Source organism: Sceloporus undulatus, chromosome 2, assembly GCF_019175285.1.
Source record: "Sceloporus undulatus isolate JIND9_A2432 ecotype Alabama chromosome 2, SceUnd_v1.1, whole genome shotgun sequence".
Taxonomy (NCBI): domain Eukaryota; kingdom Metazoa; phylum Chordata; class Lepidosauria; order Squamata; family Phrynosomatidae; genus Sceloporus; species Sceloporus undulatus.
This window is the reverse complement of record NC_056523.1, coordinates 4,545,669-4,565,505: the sequence shown is the minus strand read 5'-3', so window position 1 is coordinate 4,565,505 and position 19,837 is coordinate 4,545,669. Positions and strand designations below refer to the sequence as shown.

At 42.2% G+C, this 19,837-nt stretch overlaps 1 protein-coding gene across 1 annotated transcript; it reads left to right on the top strand.

Annotated features, from left to right (window-relative positions):
* Positions 1-326: 326 nt before the first annotated feature.
* On the top strand, positions 327-19,212 carry PSMB9 (proteasome 20S subunit beta 9). Its single transcript, XM_042453155.1, has 6 exons — positions 327-458; positions 9,163-9,230; positions 9,606-9,737; positions 16,831-16,960; positions 17,646-17,787; positions 19,036-19,212. The coding sequence occupies exons 1-6, from the start codon at positions 423-425 to the stop codon at positions 19,161-19,163; spliced, it is 636 nt and encodes a 211-aa protein (XP_042309089.1). The 5' UTR covers positions 327-422; the 3' UTR covers positions 19,164-19,212.
* Positions 19,213-19,837: the final 625 nt, after the last annotated feature.

The window sequence follows — 19,837 nt, the reverse complement described above, 5'->3', positions numbered from 1 at the left end:
CCAGTGGCCTGAAAGATATGCACTCTGCACTGGCTCAGAGGCACCCTCTTCTTCCTGCTTTCCAGGTGCCTGAAGGGTTGCATCTGTCAGTGCAAAGAGAATCTGGAAGGAGTTCAAGTTCCCTTCCCTTCAAAGAAGGGAAGATGTGCCAAGTCCCCTTGCAATCTGAGAGCTGGGGAAGCGGCGTGGGATGCTCCAGGAGTGGGCCTGGGGTCGACCCATCCTTCCAGCTTCTTAAACCTTTCCCCAGGTGAACATTCAAACCTTCAGGTGTGTTGGGGCGCCCCCTGGCGGCCAAAGGCGGCACTGCACTTGGTTCAGCCAAGACTGTCACTTTCACTCTGAGCCTCTTCTTGCCTTTGGTCAAGGAAGGAGCTGCCCTCTGAGTCTGTTGGTATTTGGGGTAGGGAGGGGGCACAGCCATGGACCATCGGCGGATGCAGAAGATCAGCCTTGGGGTGAGTGAGTGAGGGGTCCATGGGATGGGATGGAAGTGGGGGGTCTGGTTGAGATCCACTGGGAGTCCACTCCCATTCCAGAATCTTGCAGGGAGAGATGGGGATGGAGGGTGAACCCTTCCAAAGAGATCTGATGATGGGGTAAAGAGGTTTTGACCAGGGAGGGAGGGAGAGAGGTGAAAGAGATGAAGGCTCCCAAAGTGAATTAACCAATTTTTCTACAGTTGATGGGAAGGCAGGCAGGCAGGGTGTGAGCATTGCACTGTTAATGCTCCAGAACTGGCACTTTCGACTTCAATCTTGCAGCTGCTGTAAGGCCAGCTTCTTTCTATAGTGGGCTTTGCCCTTAGAAAATGCCCTTCCTTGGAGGTCTTTAAGCAGAGGCTGGATGGCCATCTGTCAGGGATGCTTTGATTGAGAGTTCCTGCATAGCAGAATGGGGTTGAACTGGATGGCCCTTGAGGTCTCTTCCAACTTTATGATTCTATGATTCTATTATTAAAATCCAGGCTCAAGTCTCCACTGCGTCATGAAACTCATCCAATGACCATGGTGGGCCAGCAACAGTCTACCTCACAGGGTTGTTGTGAGGGGAAGGAAAGCCATGCATGCCACTTGTAGCTCATTGGAAAAAGTGGGAAGTTATGAATGAAACTCCAAAACATTGGAGTCAGGCACGTACATGCCTCTGACTACAAGCTGCTCCTATATGTAGCAGAATATATACAGTATGTGTATATTCTGCTACATTCAAGACAAGCTTGTAGTCAGAGGGGCGTTCTGCAAGAAAATTCAGCAACGTTTATTGATTTTTTTTCATTATCAAAATCGTTTCTTTCCCCCCTTTTGCAGAGGAGACACTGAGGTTGGGAGATTGCCTTGCCCATTTCTAGACAGAGAGGCCACATCTGAGATGGGACTTGTGTGGCTTTTAAGTCTCTACCTACTAGGTCACACTGCCTTAACCAAAAGTAAGGAACCTTGTGGATGTTGGACTCCCTGCTTCAGGCAGCCCTAGGTAGTGTGGCCAGTGGTCAGGGATAATGGGAGTTTTAGTTCAACAACTTCTAGAGGGCCTGGGTTCCCCATTCCTCCCTTACACTAATGGAATGAGGTGAGATCACACTCCATGTACTTCAGCCAAGGTTGTGTCTATGCAAACAGTGCACTATACAGCAGACATTCTGCATTGAGAAAAGTCTGGCTTCCAAGGCCTTCCAATTATTCCAATGTTGAATTATTTTTAAAATGGCAGTTTATATGTCTTTTTCAAAAAAAATCATAATTGAATAATGATGGAGAAGGAACCAAGGAAGGTTTTTAAAGTATTATTCTGAAACATACCTCTTTTTATTTGTGTAATGACCCACTTTTCCTTTTTTGTGTATGTGGAGGCTGTGGCTTCACTCTGGTCATCTTATGTGCCGCAAAGCTATTATAGGGTTTTCTTGGCAAGATTTGTTCAGAGGAGGTTTGCCATTGCCTTCCCTTGAGGCTGAGAGAGTGTGATTTGCCCAGGGTCATCTATTGGGTTTCCACAGCTGAACAGAATCAAACCCTTATCTCCAGAGTCATCGTCCAACATTCAAACCACTGTGCTACGTGGCGTCACTAGGGTTGGTATTACTCAGCGCCGTAATGCATGGCCTCACCCTGCCTCCATTGACCCCCCCCCCATCTACCACACCATACAAAAGCTTTAGTAATATTTTTTGGACTAATGTTATTCATCCATCATAATTCTCGTATATCACTGAATATTATGGTAATAATTGTGACATAAACAACTAGCAACATTAAAACTACAGTGGGCCGTTGTTCTCTGTTGGGGTTTGGTTCCAGCCCCCCCCCCCAATACATAACAAAATCCATAGATACTCAAGTCCCATTAAAGACAGTGGTATAGCAAAATGGTGTCCCTTATACAGAATGGAAAATCAAGGTTTGCTATTTGGAATTTATACTTTTGGGGAATATTTTCAAACCGTGGATGCTTGAATCAGTGGGTTAAAAAATCCGTTGATAGGAAGGACTACCTGAATCCCTTTAAATTACAATATCATATGTAGACTTTAAATGTATTTACATGTACAGAATTTCAATTGGTTAAAGTTAAAATTGGTTAAGATGTGATCTTTTAAAGGAAATTTTTTAAATAATATTATATTATTATTTTAATTTATTATATTAATTTTTTAAATTTTATATATTTTTTAAACTGGGGGCCTCTCCGTTCTCCTCCCAAAGAGTCTCTTGTCCTACTCAGACCATCTCTTCGGCATTTTAAAAGGACACAGGTGAATGCTACAGCCCCTTCTTGCCAAAAGGCAGGTGTTTGGGGAGCAGTGGTGTCACCCCACCTGAGGGTGCCACCTGGTGCAGCCCGAACCCCCTGAACCCTATAGCGATGCCCCTAAAAATGTATTAATTTTTCAAATGGCTGTAGCAATTCAAATTATGTTAACAATACACTCAGTGTTATACATATATGTGTGTGTACACAGTTAAATTAAATACAGGTGCTGAGGAGATAATTGTTGTCTAAAGTTATTTTAATTTGTTGTTTTATTGAATGTTAACATGTACTAATATGCATTATATTTAATTATTTTTGTAGAATGTATGCTATAAGCAGGTTTATTTTATCTATTTTAATTGATTGTATCTACAGCACTGTGTAAATTTACAGTGCTATATAAATAATAATAATAACACAAATAGAACACAAAAATAGCAACAGTGATATAATTAAAATGAAAAAATGACCTAATACTGGTGATCCATGTGGTGTAGTAATTAGACTCAAACTAAAGTGTGATGGCTTCAAATCCCTGCTCAGTCAATGAATCTCACTGGGTGACCTGGGCCCTGCCATTCTGTCCCAGCCTAACCAGCCTCACAGGGTTGTTGTGAGGATAAAGTGGAAGAGGATGGTCAGAAATGCTGTTCTCAGCTCTTTAAGAAAACAAGCTTTGAAGTGAAATGATGGGATATGAATAAATAGAAGAGCACAAAAATACAGTCAGACCTCCATATCCATAGATTCTTCTTCCGTGGATTCAGCCATCCACACCTTGAATATGTTTTTAAATATATATATTCCAAAAAGCAAACCTTGATTTTGCCATTTTATATAAGGGACACCATTTTATTAATCCATTGTATTTAATGATACTTGAGCATCCATGGATTTGGATATCCATGGCGAGGGGGGGGGGCGGTCCTGGAACTAAAACCCAGCAGAGATACCAAGGGCCCAAGTCTGGACCAAATATAGCATATGCAATGCAAAGCCAATTTTGGAACAAGGCTGGTCCTGACATTAGGTAAAGTGATATGACTTGGTCAGGCTGGGGAAGGGAGGCCACAATGACACCCCTAAAGTTTGTCTTCCTGTCTTCTCTGGCTATTGCTCTTTGTTGGAAGATGCCACACAATCTATCTTGCATTCCAAAACTGCCTTGAGGTGAAGTAAGAATTAATAGCCACTTTGTGTACTAATTGTTGGTAGAAAGCGGGATATAAATAAAGAGTACCTGTATAGTAAGAGAGGGATGCAGTGGCTTAGTGATTAAGATGCCAGTTCTAATGATTGGAAGATTGGAAAGTTGGCAGTTCGAGGCCCAAGTGCTGCATCACTACTCCCAGCTTCTGCCAACCTAACAGTTTGAAATCATGCAAATTAAAGTAGATAGATAGGTAACACCATTCCTTGCAGCCATGCTGGCCACCTGGTCACTGGAGTAGTCCTTGGACAATGCTGGCTCTTCAGCTTAGTAATACAGATGAACACCTCCAGTCGGTTACAACTAGGCATTCATGTCAAGGGACTACCTTTACCTTTACCGGTATAATAATGATAAATATTATCCAATCCTCCGCCTTCTAAATGGGGAATCGGAGATGCCATCTTGTCCTTCACCTCAGGCAGCAAAAGGTCTTCTACTGGTCCTTGCTAGGAATATTTTTTTAAAATGTATCTGCCAACTACCACAAAGGCCCTCAGAAAGCAGAGAAGGCCAATCTTCCAGGGAAGCCATTAATAAAAAGGGACAACTGTGTGGTTGAGAGAGAGTTTTTCAGTTCCCCAGGCCCCAGGCTGTTTCAGCTTCTCCAAGGACAGGCAAAGAGAGATCCCCAGAAGTTGTGGGACTGTAACTCCCAGCATTCCTCAATAATAATAATAATAATAATAATAATAATAATAATAATAATAATAATAATAGTTTTATTTCTTTCCTGCCTCTCCTCGAGGTTCAAAGTAGGGGTACAACATGTTAAAATACAAAACACAATTAAAAAAGAAAACACATAGAACCAACAGTTAAATATACAATACTATAAAACCATTAAAACACACTTCTATAAGCACATTCTTTGAGATATACCAATTAAAAAGTCATAGGAGTGACCCTAGTGGCTATCCTGGCTAGGGCTGCTAAGGAGCACAACCCAACAATATAGAGAAATGCCAGTACTTCAAATTGAGTTTAGAAAGGAGCCAGCATCCAGTGAAGGGATTTCAGAACTAGTGAGAGGCATTCTCCTCGGCTGTTCCCAGCCAGCACCTGCATTTTAAAACCAACAACACTTCTGGGAAGTTTTCCAAAACAACTCCATGCACAAGACGTTGTGTAGCATTCACACCAGGAAGATGCCATAGTATGTATCAGTGAGACCTAGCTGTCTCTCTTCAGAAGGGGCTGCAACTCGTGCACCAGCCAAAAATGGCAAAAAGGGACTATACTGTGGAAGTCACTTGCACCTCTGGTGAGAAAGATGGATCAAATGTGTCTCCATCCCCTGTGATATCTTCACAAATAGACACAGTGAGGTGACAGCCAGAGGCTTGTTCCCACTACAATTTAAAGTGAATTGCTGGTCAATTTATATGACCATCATTCCCACTGTGAAACTGGTTCCGATTGTACTTTGGTTGATTTTTGTCACAATAAAGTGAGGCAAATGCAAAAAACCTGTTTTTTTCAGACACCAGTTTCCTAGTGGTTCTTTTGAAAATAATCTATTCTGAAGTGTGTTCAACAACTGGGAACGGCGGATTTGAATCGCATCATTCTGGAGGAGAGGGACTAATGGCAGAAGGGTGTTTACCATCCCTCCTCAGTTTTTGGTAGATCCACCATTCCCTCCCCCTCTCAGCTCTGCCTTTGTGCTTGTGGTGTGACCTATGGTTTTGTTTTTTAAAAAAATAATAAAATCGATAGATGATTTGATTCATTGATTTTGCAACGACTTGTAATCAGTGAGGCAAGTAGTTGCAAAACAACTGAATCGAATCTTCTATCAATTTATTTTATATATGGTGCAAACTAGTGGGGATGACAATCATGCCAAAAAAGACGTGATTACAAGGGTATAATGAAAAGATCCACTTTTGTAGTGGGAATGACAGACCAACATGGAGCGAAGGCAAATCCCAAACCAGTTTAAATGTAAGTGGGATTGAGCCCAGGAATAGCGGAAGTTGAGGAGCAGGGAAGGTAAATTATTGGAGGACAGAGTAATGCAAACACACATACCTTCTCTAAAGTTGTCAGAATGAAAATTGGAGAGGGCTCCTCTACATTTAAGAGTTGTATTGAAAAAGGAATTTCAACTGGTGTTGCTCATTATCCCATTGCAGGACAAGCAACAGGACTGAAATTCCCTTTTCTACACAATCATTTAAAATACAGGAGCTCTCTCCAGTTTTCACTTGCCAGCTAGGCCTGGCTTGCCTGTCTCCCTCAGGTAGCCTTTGTGGCAGTAGAAGATGATGTCAAGATTCAGCTATCATTTTACATTCTAACGTACTATTTATTTGTGATGTCAAAGGCTTTCATGATCAGCATCTATAGCTTTTTATGGATTTTTCGGTCTATGTGGCCATGTTCTAGCAGAGTTTCTTCCTGACATTTCGCTAGCATCTGTGGCTGACATCTTCATATTTATTTATTTAAGACATTTGTCTATAGCCTCTCAACCCACCAAGGAGTAAAAACAGTTAAAACATCCAATACATGAACACATCTAAAACTGGACTGAAACGCCTCATTAAAAATAAGTTTAAAACCCCAGAACTCTGAATGACATTCCACATGAGCTTCATGTAGAATGGCAAGTGTGTGCCAACTTCTCCTTTGCCTCAGACAGCTGAATATCTTGGGTCTGCCCTGTTCAAGTTGCTCATACACCCCTCTTTCCTCGCCTGGCACCTTCCTTGTGGATTTCGCACTGTTTCTTAACTCCATTAGGTGCTGTATGGAGCTGGACAGAGGGTCTGTAACTGTTTTGTATAAGTATTACCATAACGAATTACGATCAAGCTGTTTAAATACAGTCTTTGGTCCTACAGATTAGGCCCCTGTACCTGGGTGGATCTATATAGCTATATTATAAAATTAAACAGAATGGACCTCTCCTCTCTCCCATTCACCCCACCTGAGTTATGCTTTATGGAGGTGATTTTTCACAGATGTTGAACTCCATCCATTTGTGGAGAAACCAAAGTTCAGTGGGAAAGCACCTGCTTTGTATGCTTTGTATACAGAAAGTCCATAGTTCAGTCTCCAGCAGGGGCATCTCTGAGTGCCTTAGGCTGCAAGGAAAGAGTGGGCTCCTGGCACAATTGGTTTGCCAGGCTTCAGGGGCTGTCCCTGGGTTGTCATCTTTTGTGGGTCACCTCCAAACAGAAGATGAGCAGCAAATACCCAGTTTTTTTACTATCTCTGGCCCAAACATGCCATAATATTTCTCATTTTTATATATGGATATAAAAGTTGGACAGTGAAGAAAGCTGACAAGTGAAAAAAACATGAACTCATTTGATACGTGAGTCAAGAAGAATCATAGAATCATAGTAGCTGGAAGAGACCACAAGGGCCATCCAGTCCAACCCCCTGCCATGCAGGAACTCTCAGTCAAAACATACCCAACTGATGGCCATTCAGCCTCTGTTTAAAGACCTCCAAAGAAGAAGACTCCACCACTCTCCAAGGAAGTGTGTTCCACTGTCAACCAGCCCTTACTGTCAGGAAGTTCCTCCTGATGTTGAGGTGGAATCTCTTCTGTGGTCCACAGTCCATCAAATAGACAAGTAGTTGGATCCTAGAGCCAATTAAGCTTGATCTCTCTCTAGGGAGACAAAATGATTAAACTAAGGCTAATTTACACATTATGCGATGAGATGACTCAATGGAAGACAATACAGTTGGACTTTGGTATCTGGAGGGGATCTGTTCCACACACACCTCAGATACCAAAAAACCCGAGGCCCCACTGTAATGCTTAATAAAATGGGAAATGAGGAAGGACACATTACAAGTAGATTGATTCAGTCAAGGAAGCCACAGCCCTGAGTTTGCAAGACCTGATCAGGACCATCAGGATCTCTTGGAGGTTTCTCATTCTCATTGACAGCAAAGAACAACAACAAAACTCAGTGCAGAGCCATGGGGTGCGCACATTTCTGTCCAAGTATGCAACTTCTCTTAGATGGTGCCACATGATTCTTGGTGGCATACTTGTGGTCCTCCTGACCTTGTTGGAGCACAACTCCCACCATCTCTGACCATTGTAGCTCCCATGATTCAGGGGAAGGGAGACTGTAGGCTTGGCAGAATCTACTTCCTTTTTCACCAGAATCTTGAGTTCCCCAATAGGACCCAAGTTCAAAATACAGGCTCAAGATCAAGGGAATGGCAGGTGGAGTTTCCACCTAGCAGATGTTCAGCCTGTCTTTTCAGTTCCAGAAACTGGGTTGTCACAAATGTCTTTTCATACACAGAAGTCTGCTCTGGTTTTCTACCAAATATATTTTGTTCATCAGCAAATTTAGACAGAAGGGGGACAATCAATTGTTTGATTGTGTTTAAACCAGCTGGAAGTCCTTGCAGATCTATTGCAAATTGCTTGAAGATCTACTGAGATCTTAGATCTCCATATACCGCAGGCTCTGGAATTCCCTCCCTAGAGAGGCCATTCCTGCTTTCCTTTCGGTGACAGATAAAAACATTTTCATACCACCAGGCTTTCTCACTCTGGCATGGATGCTGTAAGAGTTTTATAAGAGTTTTTAAATTTGAATAAATAATGTGAAGTCGAAGGCTTTCATGGCCGGCATCCATAGGTTTGTGTGTGTGTGTGTGTGTGTTTCTCGGGTTATATGGTCATGTTCTAGAAGAGTTTCTTCCAGACGCTTCGCCAGCATCTGTGGCTGAGATGCCAGCCACAGATGCTGGTGAAACATCAGGAAGAAACTCTCCTAGAACATGACCACATAGCCCCAAAAAACCACAAAAAACTATGAATAAGTAATCTTTTTGAAATTATTTAATTTGTTTTTTAACAAAGTTTTTAAACTTTGCATTTTTATTGTTTTGTATTGTTTTAACTTGGACTATTTTAAATTTTCTTAGCCACCTTGAGTCCCTGTATTGGGAGGAAGACAGGATATAAATAAATCTTCTTCCTCTTCCTCTCCTTCTCCTCCTTTTTCTTCTTCCATAATCTCCAAATTGCTCACCCATTTTAGAAATTAAGCAGAGACCAACATATGTTTGTGTGCATTAATTTCTTTGTGTTCTAAACAAGTACCGTGCCAGATGTTTTTTTTTACATATATATATATATATTCCCACCACAAGAGCAGTTGTCTTTCTCTACGAATAACTGAGAGCTTCCTCCCATTTCTTTCCCCTTGCAGACAACCATCATGGCTGTGGAGTTTGACGGAGGTGTTGTGGTGGGCTCTGACTCACGAGTCTCTGCAGGGTAAGGACTTTGTGTGAATTTTTCTGTCTCTCTGTGTGTAGATATCTGAATATTAGAAAGATGGGATGTCATACATTTAGTCACTCCTTCATCCATGGTGGAGAGATCACACTGGAAAATGTACCAGTGAATACTCACAGTAACAACCATTGTGGTGGAGTGGTTTGGCTGTGGGACTAGATTTCTGGATACCAGGGTTTGAATCTATGATTGGACATGGAAACTCACTAGGTGACCCTGGACAAGTTACACTCGCAGCCTCAGAGGAAGGCAGACAAACCTTTGAATAAATCTTACCAATAAAACCCCATGGTAGCTCCCTCTTTCATTTGGAGTCAAACTGAGGATTTCAAAGTCTTGCTGTACTGTCTCCAGGGAGTCCGTGGTGAACCGGGTCTTCAACAAGCTCGAGCCCCTCCATCACCGGATCTACTGCGCACTCTCTGGGTCGGCAGCTGATGCCCAGGCGATTGCGGACATGGTGAACTACCAGCTGGAGCTCCACAGGTGAGGAAGGGCAGGGAGCAGCGCAGGTGGGCATGGGCAGACTCTGGTCCTGGCTGTGGCCACAACCACCCAGGAAGCCACACAGCAGAGGGAAGTAGTCATGTTGTAATAAAAACAACCACAACTCGTGTGACCCTTCAAAAGAATACAGTTGTTGTGGTATGGGCTTTCATGGCAAGAGACCACATTGCCAGGTGTGAAAGAGAGTAGATGTACTGAGAACAAAAAGGGAAAAGAGATATAAGTAGAACATAAAGTGAGTGCATTCTATGAGTATGCACAGCATAAATTGATATAAGACCTATTCAGTATGAATGTGGCCCGTGTATGACCACGGATGAATCTGCAATGTAAGTAAATAAAGTACAAATAAACATATAAAAAAACACAATACCTTTTTGCAATGAGCAAACCACCCCACTCTCCATTGAGGCCAAGATCTGCAATGTCAAATTTATTAATTAATTCTAATTGAATAGCTTCATGCAGAGTCTTCTTTTAAGAACATTTTCTTTGGGACAGAGTGAGTTATAGGTCTGCTATGGAATTTCATGGGAGTCTGAAATGCAACCATAAGCCTAGGCATGTTTCCCAACCCCCAGAGCAGAGAGGGCCAGTTTTGGAGTCTGACTGTGACTGTTGTAGAGATGAGGTGAGAAACACAAAATTGTGTTCTGCTCCAGAAGGGAGGAACGGAGCCAGCAGATTCAAGTTACAAGAAGGGAAATTTTGATTAAATGTTAAGAACGATTCCCAGATGTTGCAAGATGTCCGACAGTGGAACAGGTGGCTTTGGAAAGTGCTGGGCTGTCTTTTGGTGGACATTTTAAAACAAACGCTGTATGACTATTTATCAAGACATCATGTATGAGCAGAAAGTTGGATTAGATTATCTTTGAGGTATCCCTGTGATTCTGTGGGAATTTGTTTTATTGGTCAGCCTCACATTTATAGCAAGGATAGACAAATATTTTGGTATTGCAGCTCCCAGCTTTACTCACCATTGACTATGCCGGTGAAGGCTGCTGGGACTTACAGTCCAACAACATATGGATGCCCACACATTATTTATAGAATGAAAATTACCATGTAGCTCTGACCGAATTAATTAAGAATTCATCCCAGATTCATTAAGAGGGTTTTTTTAAATTTGGGAAACAAAGAAGTTCTTACTCAAAATATACAGTCTTAATGAACACAACAAAATAAATCATTCCTAACAAAATTGTGAGAAATAGACGCAATTGGAATTTCAAGGTTGCCATCTTTTTACCTCATGCTTGCCCCTATGCCTTTAATGACAAGATAGTACTAGCATGACATTTGATGGCAGGAAAGCTGAAGCCTATTTTAAAAGATCTACACTGGCTGCCTATTCGCTTCCGAGCTCAATACAAGGTGTTGGTTTTAACCTATAAAGCCCTAAATGGCTTGGGCCCAGGGTACTTGGAGGACTGCCTCTCCCCACATAATCCGCCTCACAGAGCTTGTTCCCACTAGGGGAAACCCCGCGTTCTGAATCGAATCCAAGGAGTGGCGTTCATATTAGGATCCGATTTAAACCTAGAACGGTTCTAGAGCAACCCGGAATCATCCCCACTAGAAATCGAATCCAGAAGCGGGATAAAATTTAAATCCGTGTTTTCCTCATTTAACGCGTGTTAAAAAAACACTAGGGTCCTACCTAGTGTTTTTCCCTTGATTCGAGTTAGGAACCGGAGTATTTAGATGAGAACGATAGCATTGGAATCGGGCTAGAAGGATGGGAGGAGCTGACTGCGATGGGGGCTGTCATTGGGGGAGTTGCCCTTTCTGTCCCCATCCGTCGTGGCTGTCGCCATTTTTTCTTCCCTCACCCCTTTGTCCGCTGTGGTCTTTCAATAAGAGATAAGGATTATTTTTAATTTTTATTTTAATGGTTTACAGGCGCTTAATCTCTTCAGCGCTTTAAGCGCCTGAAGTCCCGGCTGCTCCAGCGCCTGCATCTGCAAAGGACTACAAGGCTTCTCCCAGTGGATTGCAACCTCCCCTCTGTGTGGGGAGAGCCCATTTCTAACGGAGGAGAGGCAGGAAGGGAAGGCTCCTCTCAAAGAGGCATTCCCTGCCCGCTTGGGCTCTGATCTCGCCCAGGCAGGGAAGGGAAGGCTCCTCGCGAGGAGGCATCTGATCTCACCCAGATAGGGAAGGGCTCTGATCAATGGAGGGGGGGGGATAGAGCCTTTCTCCCTCTCTTTCTCAAACGGAATCTGCCTTCTCCTCCAACCCTGGAAAGAGAATCTTTGGGAAGAGTGCTCCCTCCCTGCTTTTCCAGCAGCCTCCTTCATTGATCTCTGTGCTCTCTGAAGGGATTCTGCCTGGCTGTCTTAGGAGACATGAAGCAGGGATGCTGCCCTGGAAAACCTATCCCATAGTTCCTCTGGAGAGAGCTTTGGTTTCCTACTAAATTTGGAGGTAAAATGTATATAAGGCTGACAGCGCTTATGACGTTTGATCATTTAAGCGCCTTGATTGGTTCATTTAAAAAAAACCCGCCAAAATTACATCATTTCACAAACGGTCAATGAAATGGAAACGCTGACGAAAGTTAAATCGCTTCCAAATAATCCGGGTTTAACGTTACGTCATTCTGACGTACTATTGATTGACAACTCCAAATAAGGTATGGAGGAGAAGAGTCGCTTTATTTTAACACCGATTTCATGCCAAGTGAGAACGCTTAATGAACGCTTGCAAGTAAAAAATTCGATTTAAATAAGCAGATGGGAACGATGAATAAAGCAATTCTGAAAGCGGGATAACAACTGTATTATTTTAATTCGATTTTATTAAAAACGTTTTATTTTAATTCGTATCAAATCCTAAGTGGGAACAAGCTCACACACTTAGAACATCCAGGACTAATTTGTTGGAGGTCCCCAGATCTCATCTTGTGAGGACCTCTCAGAGGGCTTTTGCCATCGTTGCCCCATCCTTCTGGAATAAGCTCCCTGTAGAGCTTCGCTCTGCCGCCTCATTAGATTCTTTTAAAAAGAATTTAAAAACATACTTATTTCGGTTGTCCTTCTCAATTTAGTTAATTGTTTTTTCTCTGCCCCTTGTTTTCCTTTTTTGACCCTGGATTATTGTGATTTGATTGTTATTACCCTGGATATGTGTAATTTTTCCTGACTCCTGTTCCCATTTCACGTAGTAATGTTTTAACTTTTATACTGTAATCGTTTTATTTTGTATTGTAACTGCTTTTATCCTTTGTAAGCCGCCTTGATCATCTTTTTGGAAAGGCGGGGTAAAAATAAAATTTATTATTATTATTATTATGATTATTATTATTATTATAGCCAGAGAAAAATAAAATGACTTTCCTACATCTTAAATAGTTGGGTGATAAAGACATTTCAACAGGAATAGCCTTCATGAGAAATCCATTGTTCTCCAAAACTATTAAAGAACTTTGTTCCTTTATGCATCTGGCATCCCAGCACTGAATTGTGCAGGCTAGGGTCATTCATCTGCAAGACTGCAAGTGATGGGTTAGGGCCCACTACTGGGTTACAGCCTGGGTGAATGTGGGATGCAACAGTACCAGCAACACTATAAAAAGGTAGGTTAGAAACAACTAATTATAAGTAGATCCTCAGATCTACGTTTGGATCAAAAGTGGATCTGAAAAAGCTGAAGACTAGACTTTTAAAATAGAAAGTTTTAAAAGTACGGGCTAAGGTACTGCATTGCTATAAGGTGTTTTAAACACTTTTTAAACTGTATTTTATTCTTTTAACAAGCAATCCATTTTAATATTATAATAATGTAATTGTATTTTAATATATTACTTTAGTATGCTTTTAATTGTACTGTTCTTTTAATATTGTGAGGTTCTCTGGGTCTCAGTTTTGGGATAAAGAGCGAGATACAAATGAATATAATATCAGTATGGTAGTAGTTGTACAGTTGGCCCGCCACAAATTTCTGCTTTGGCATTTGTGGACTTGATTATTTGCGGTTTTGATTAATATGTTCTGTCCAGGAATCGCTAGGTCCTCCAGTGCAACTCTGCCAGATGTTGACCATAGAGTTGTGCTGGAGAACCTAGATGTTCATAGAGAAAACACTTCTCTAGGCATTTGTAGGTCCTCCAGCATAATCCTATAATCAACCTCTGGCAGATGTTGACCGTAGAGTTGCACTAAAGGACCTGGAGATTCCTAGAGAAGTCTTCTCTCAGGCAAAAAGAATACTATTTTTTGTTATTTGCAGTTTTTCCACATTCATTGGAGTCGTTTGCCCTTAACCTCAGCAAATGTTTTAGATTGTAAGCCTGAGGGCAGGGAACCGTCTGACTAAAAAATTTATGTACAGCGCTGTGTAAACTTACAGCGCTTTATAAATAAAGGTTAATAATAATAATAATATAATAAATGTGGAGGGAGCACTGTAGTTAGTAGTAAGCTACAGGGGCATCACTAGGGGTGAGAGGGGTGCTGACCACACCAGGTGGCCTGGCTGGTGGAGAGAGACAGCCTTAGTTACTCCACTAAGGGCTCATTCCCACTTACGTTTAAACTGGTGTGCGATTCGCCTTTGCTCTGTGTTGGTAAACCGATTCCAAAAGATCCATCGTTCCCACTATGAAAGCAGATCTTTTCATTATCCCCTTGTAATTGCTTATTTTTTGGCACAGTTGTCATCCCCACGAGTTTGCGCCACTTCAAAATGCATGTCAATCATCTCTGTGTCATCAGTGACGTAAGCAGCAACCTGGACAGCCCAGCTTGAGAGAGAGAGAGAGAGAGAGAGAGAGAGAGATAAAATAGACAATTTGATTGATTGATTGATTTTGCAGCTACTTTCAATCAGTGAGGCAAGTCCTAGTGATGCCACTGCTAAACCAGACCATATTTTTCCCTCCACAGCTGATAACTCTAAGGGCACCCCTCAAGAAAGGCGCACAAATAAAAGGGGAACCAAGCACTAATGCAGATGCAACTGGAGAGGGAAAGTTTGGTTCTGGAGAGACTTTTTTCACTGGTGAAGCAGCGCCCTCTGGTGGCCACAGTGGAACAGGATGCTTCTCTTTTATCGCCTGATTTCCCAGAAAAGGCAGTGCCCCATCTAGCTTGGCTATTTGTGAATGTGGTATTGTCGGTTGTTAGATAAAGGGCCCACGTGGTTCTTGTCGTGGAAGTGGAACTGGGAATTCTCCAATCTGCAGCAAAAGATGCCCTTGGCACTGGCTGGCAAGATCAGGAGCACAGTCTTTCTGAGCCGAGCCCAGTTTACCATGACTTTTATCTCCAGATCTGTTGCCGTATGGCCTTTCGCTTTGCCCAGGTCTGCTGTTTTTAAGTCACATTGCCTTTCAGATAGATTTTCAATGTTATCATACATCTACTCATAAATAAGTCCCAACTGAGTTCAATAGGACACAGGCTGCATATGCACTGTAGAAATAATCCAGCTCAACACCACTTTAATTGCCATGGGTCAGTACTATAGAATTCTGGGATCTGAAGTGTAACACCAGAGAGAAGGCTATTTGTTTCATAAATTGCCGGAATTCCATAGTACTGAGCCTTGCCATTGAAGATGTGACAAACTGGAGTCAGCGTGGCATAGTGGTTGGACCATGACTCTGGGAGATCAGTGTTTGAATCAGCCATGAAACCCATTGAGTGACCTTGAACAAGTCACATTCTCTCAGCCTCAGTGGATGGCAATGGCAAAATCCCTCTGAAGAAATCTGCCAAGAAAATGCCATGATACTGTAGGTCCGCCATAGAATCAGTATAAGTTGGAAATGACTCAAAGGTGCACAGCAGCAACAAACAGGATTATTTCTACAGTGTGGATGCAGCCAGTAAACGTGAAATAGAATTTTAGGCCTAATTGTAGTGGCCTAGGAGGTGGTGCATTCTCTCTCAGGGTCCAGCCAACGAAGGCTGCCTGCTGCCATTTATCTTGCCCACCGTCCTTGTCCTGAGAGAAAAGATGGTGGCTTCCACTTTGGTCAAGGCAGGGACACATTCATATTTCTTGGCTTTGGGCCTTGGGGCACTAAGCAATGTTTCCTCTTACTTGTGCAGAGTGTTTTAGTATTTTAAAAACGGTTTGACATTCATAGTGATGTTGTTGTATACAGATAACTGTTATACCCATTTTACAGAAGCAGTCCTAGGCTGCTGCCGCAATGCAGAATTAATGCAATTTGACACCGCTTTAACTGCCATGGCTCCATCTGAGAGAATCCTGGGTTTTGTAGTTCGTGGCTGTACCTCAACTCCCTGACAGAGAAGGTGGAATGTCTTAAAAACTACAAATCCCAGAATTCCACAGGAAGGATCCATGACTGTTAAAGTGGTGCCAAACTACATTAATGTTGCAGTGTAGAGGCAGCCTCAGAAGCTGTTTCAAATCTCAGAAACACAAGTGAGAGATTCCTGTACAAATCAATGGAGGGAGCCACGATTCCAAAGTACTTGTGTGATTAAGTAGTTATTAATAGTCCATCCCAGTCTATCAATGTTCTCCCAAATATGAATACAGGAATACATACCCTCCAACTGTCCTGATTTGGCAGGGACAGACCTGATTAAACCTCTGTCACTTTTACAGATACTTTTAAAATGTCCTAGTTCTCTCTCCTCCTTCCCTCTTTGGTTCTCATCTTTTGTCAGTTGTTGCAGACCGAGTTCTTAGTCCAGAAGGAGTTTGTACTCCGCTCAGCAGAGGGGATAAGAGCAGGCAGAATCTTGCCCTTCCCTGTAGCCTCAGGCAAAAGCAAAGTGCTGCTGCATCTCCTGGCTTGTGTGTTCTCCCATTTGAATGTTTTCTGTTATCATGACCACACTCTGATGTTCCTTGGCCATGCGTATCTTAGCTTTCATCTGTTAGAAGGTATGGGAATATTCCCCCTAAGCTGCTCACTGAGGACTGGGAATGCTAACTGGCTATTGAGGGACAAGGAACACAAATTATGAGGGAGGAGAGATAGAACAAACCCACACTAACTACTCTTGTTTTGGGTTTTGTAAAAGTTTGCTTCCTTTGCTGCCCCATATCAAAACTGACAAATGTTTCATTTTTGTCTCCTGAGCAGTTTGGACATGGATGAGTCGCCCCTGGTCTTGGCTGCAGCCACGTTGGTGAAAAATATCAGCTACAAATACAAAGAGGAGCTCTCAGCTCACTTGATGGTGGCAGGATGGGACCCCAGGAAAGGTGGGCAGGTGAGTCTGGGAGCAGAGGAGTCAAATCCCAACACACACCCCTGTTCCAGGAGAAGCTTTACTGGGAATAAAGCAATGTAGCAGGTGGTCGACTCTTCTTGGGCTGAGAGTCAAGATCCCCGTGGCTGGCTAATAGGTCCCCTGGGCATTAGAGCTGCCAGACTGAGAACTGGCATCAGCTCATATCCCTGGAATGGTTGTGTATCATGTCTTGTGTAACAAGCAGCACCTACTGAAATTCTGTCTTCTGCACAACCATTAAAGGGAGAGGAGCTCTCCCCAATTTTCACTCTAGCAACACCATAGAATAGTGCAGAAGTGAACAAAGAAAAGTGGAGTGACCCATCTCCCATCCCAGTTGTACCACTCCTCTGGTCGACTCTTAGCCAGAAGTCTTTTCCTAGCCTTGAACAGCCAAGCTAATGTAAAATGATCTACCTGGACCTTCTAGACACACATGAACCCTTACTATATGCCTGTTGCTGCTGTGTGCCTGCAAGTCGTTTCCCACTTATGGCAATGCTAAGGTGAACCAGTGTGGCGTAGCAGTTTGAGTGCTGAGTGCGTAACAGTTTGAGGGTTTCCATGGCTCAGTGGGGATTTTCACAAACACACAACCCAGTATGCCACGCTGGCTCTCTCATAAGGAATAATCATCCTTTTCTGCTATCCTCCATCCCAACAGGTCTATGGGACACTAGGAGGGATGCTCACCCAGCAGCCCTTTGCCATTGGGGGATCTGGGAGCACCTATATTTATGGTTACGTTGACTCTGCCTACAAACCTGGGATGGACCAAGAAGAATGTCTACAGTTCACCAAAAATGGTGAGCTCATTGGTGGTGTCCATTTCGAGGGTGGTGCATGATGCAAAACTGATTTGGTCAATTCTTTGGCAGCCAGAGTAGAAGCAAATGTTGTTTGCCTTCAAATTGTTTCTGGCTTAATGTTGACCCTAAGGTGAATCTACCACAGGGTTTTCTTGGCAAGATTTCTTCAAAAGAGATTTGCTATTGCCTTCTTTGTAGGCTGAGAGAATGTGACTTGTCCAAGGCCACTCAGTGGATTTCCGTGCCAAGTCTCCTGAAGTCCAACACTTAAATCACTACATAAAACAGGCTTTTGTGAAAGCAAATACTGAAAGCTAAGAAGCCAAATTGTTTCCTTTCTGTACTGTCCTTGTTGATTTGGAATAAGGCTCTACTAGTTCAGGAAACTTTGAATTCCAATTTGTTACATCCCAGTTGTGAATTTTGTATTGTGTAGACATTAATAGTCTGCCTATATAGACCATGAATAGAAAATGTATGGAAATTCTGTTATAATTCAGAGGCTGAATTCAGAGACATCTGAGAAAGCTGACCAAGTGTACAAAAGCTTATGCTACAATTTATTTTGCACAGTTAGTCTCAAAGGTGCTACAAGATACTTTTTAATTCGGAGGTTGACACACGTGTACCAATGCTTGCAATTTTTTTTCATATTCAGGGTGGAAAGAACATGAGATTTTTAAAAATCAGAATGTGTGAGCAGTCTTTTGAATACTTAAACATCTGGGGCTGAATTGCTGTATATTCAATTAAGTTGGGGCTGAAGCAGAGATCTAATTTTTAAAAGAGATTCCTCTCCATCATTAACACCAAATTACTGGCAGATACGGCATGGTCCTTTCCATGCTGGGAATACTTGCATGTATTGAATGGACAGTAAAAACAAAAATGTTCATTTCATTTCATTTCATTTCAAAAATACTTTATCAAAATTTGCCAACTTCATAATATTCAAGAATTTGTGATTTAATAAGTTAAATCTGGGGGAACTCAAAGCTGACATTTCCCCCCATGTTCCGTTTCTTTTTATGGGTCTGTGGCAGTTATCTTTTAAGGGCACGGCTTTTAACCAAACCGCAGCAATTGTCTTTCATGAGACAGAACAGAGGATGTGGTAATGTTTGCTTGTTACAGTAGCTCAGGGCAGGGCAGACAGGATGTGGCAGTTCCTTTTAAAAATATAGACTTTTTAATCTCACATCCCTTGTTTAGTGGCTGATTTTGCTTGTTTTTCCCCCTTTCCAGCTATTGCCTTGGCCATGGTCCGGGACGGTTCCAGCGGAGGTGTCATTTACCTTGTCACCATCACCAAAGATGGCGTCAAGGAAGAAGTGGTTGTGGGGGAGAACATCCCCAAATTCTATGATGAATGAATTTGTTTTCCTTCCTGTTTTTAATCCAATAAATGTGACAAGAGTAAAACTGTCTCTCTTTGTGAGGGCCATTGGAGCAGAGGGGATGCACACCAAGGTTAATCTGTTTGAGCAATATCATTGCCATCAACATGCCACACTGTAATCAAAGGGAGAGTTTGTGTCATGTGTCCAGTCCTCACCTTTTCTGAGGTGTAAGAAATAGTTCCTTGCCTGTCTCTTAACTTCCTTTGTTTATGCATAGCCAATTTTTATCAAGGATTTAGAAGTTATTGTAGATTCAGCCCAATGTGGGTAGGGATAGGAATACCCTAGAGCAGACACTTGTAATGCTATCTCAGACATCTACTTTGCATCCGATACTGGCATAATGATGATATTCATATTCTGGGCTAGAATCCTATTACTTCTCTTGATCTAGACACTATACTTTTATTGATGCAGCCTAAAATCGCATTGGCCTTTTTAGCTGCCGCATCACACTGTTGAATCATGTTCATCTTGTGGTCTACTTGGACTCCTAGATCCCTTTCACATGTAGTTTGAGAATAAAATCAAAGGAGAAGAATTTAATAATATAATTTAATAATATAATTTCACACATAGAAGAAAAATAATTGAAAAGGGGGATCACAGAAGGATTTACAAAGATTAAAATATTCTGAAATAAGAAA

What these genes read in the sequence shown, in the direction of transcription:
- PSMB9 (XM_042453155.1), top strand. Translation starts at nt 423, where the DNA reads ATGGACCATCGGCGGATGCAGAAGATCAGCCTTGGG. An exon ending in TGCAGAAGATCAGCCTTGGG is followed by an intron (nt 459 to 9,162) that starts GTGAGTGAGTGA and finishes TTCCCCTTGCAG; the next exon opens with ACAACCATCATGGCTGTGGA. An exon ending in TCTACAGTTCACCAAAAATG is followed by an intron (nt 17,788 to 19,035) that starts GTGAGCTCATTG and finishes CCCCCTTTCCAG; the next exon opens with CTATTGCCTTGGCCATGGTC.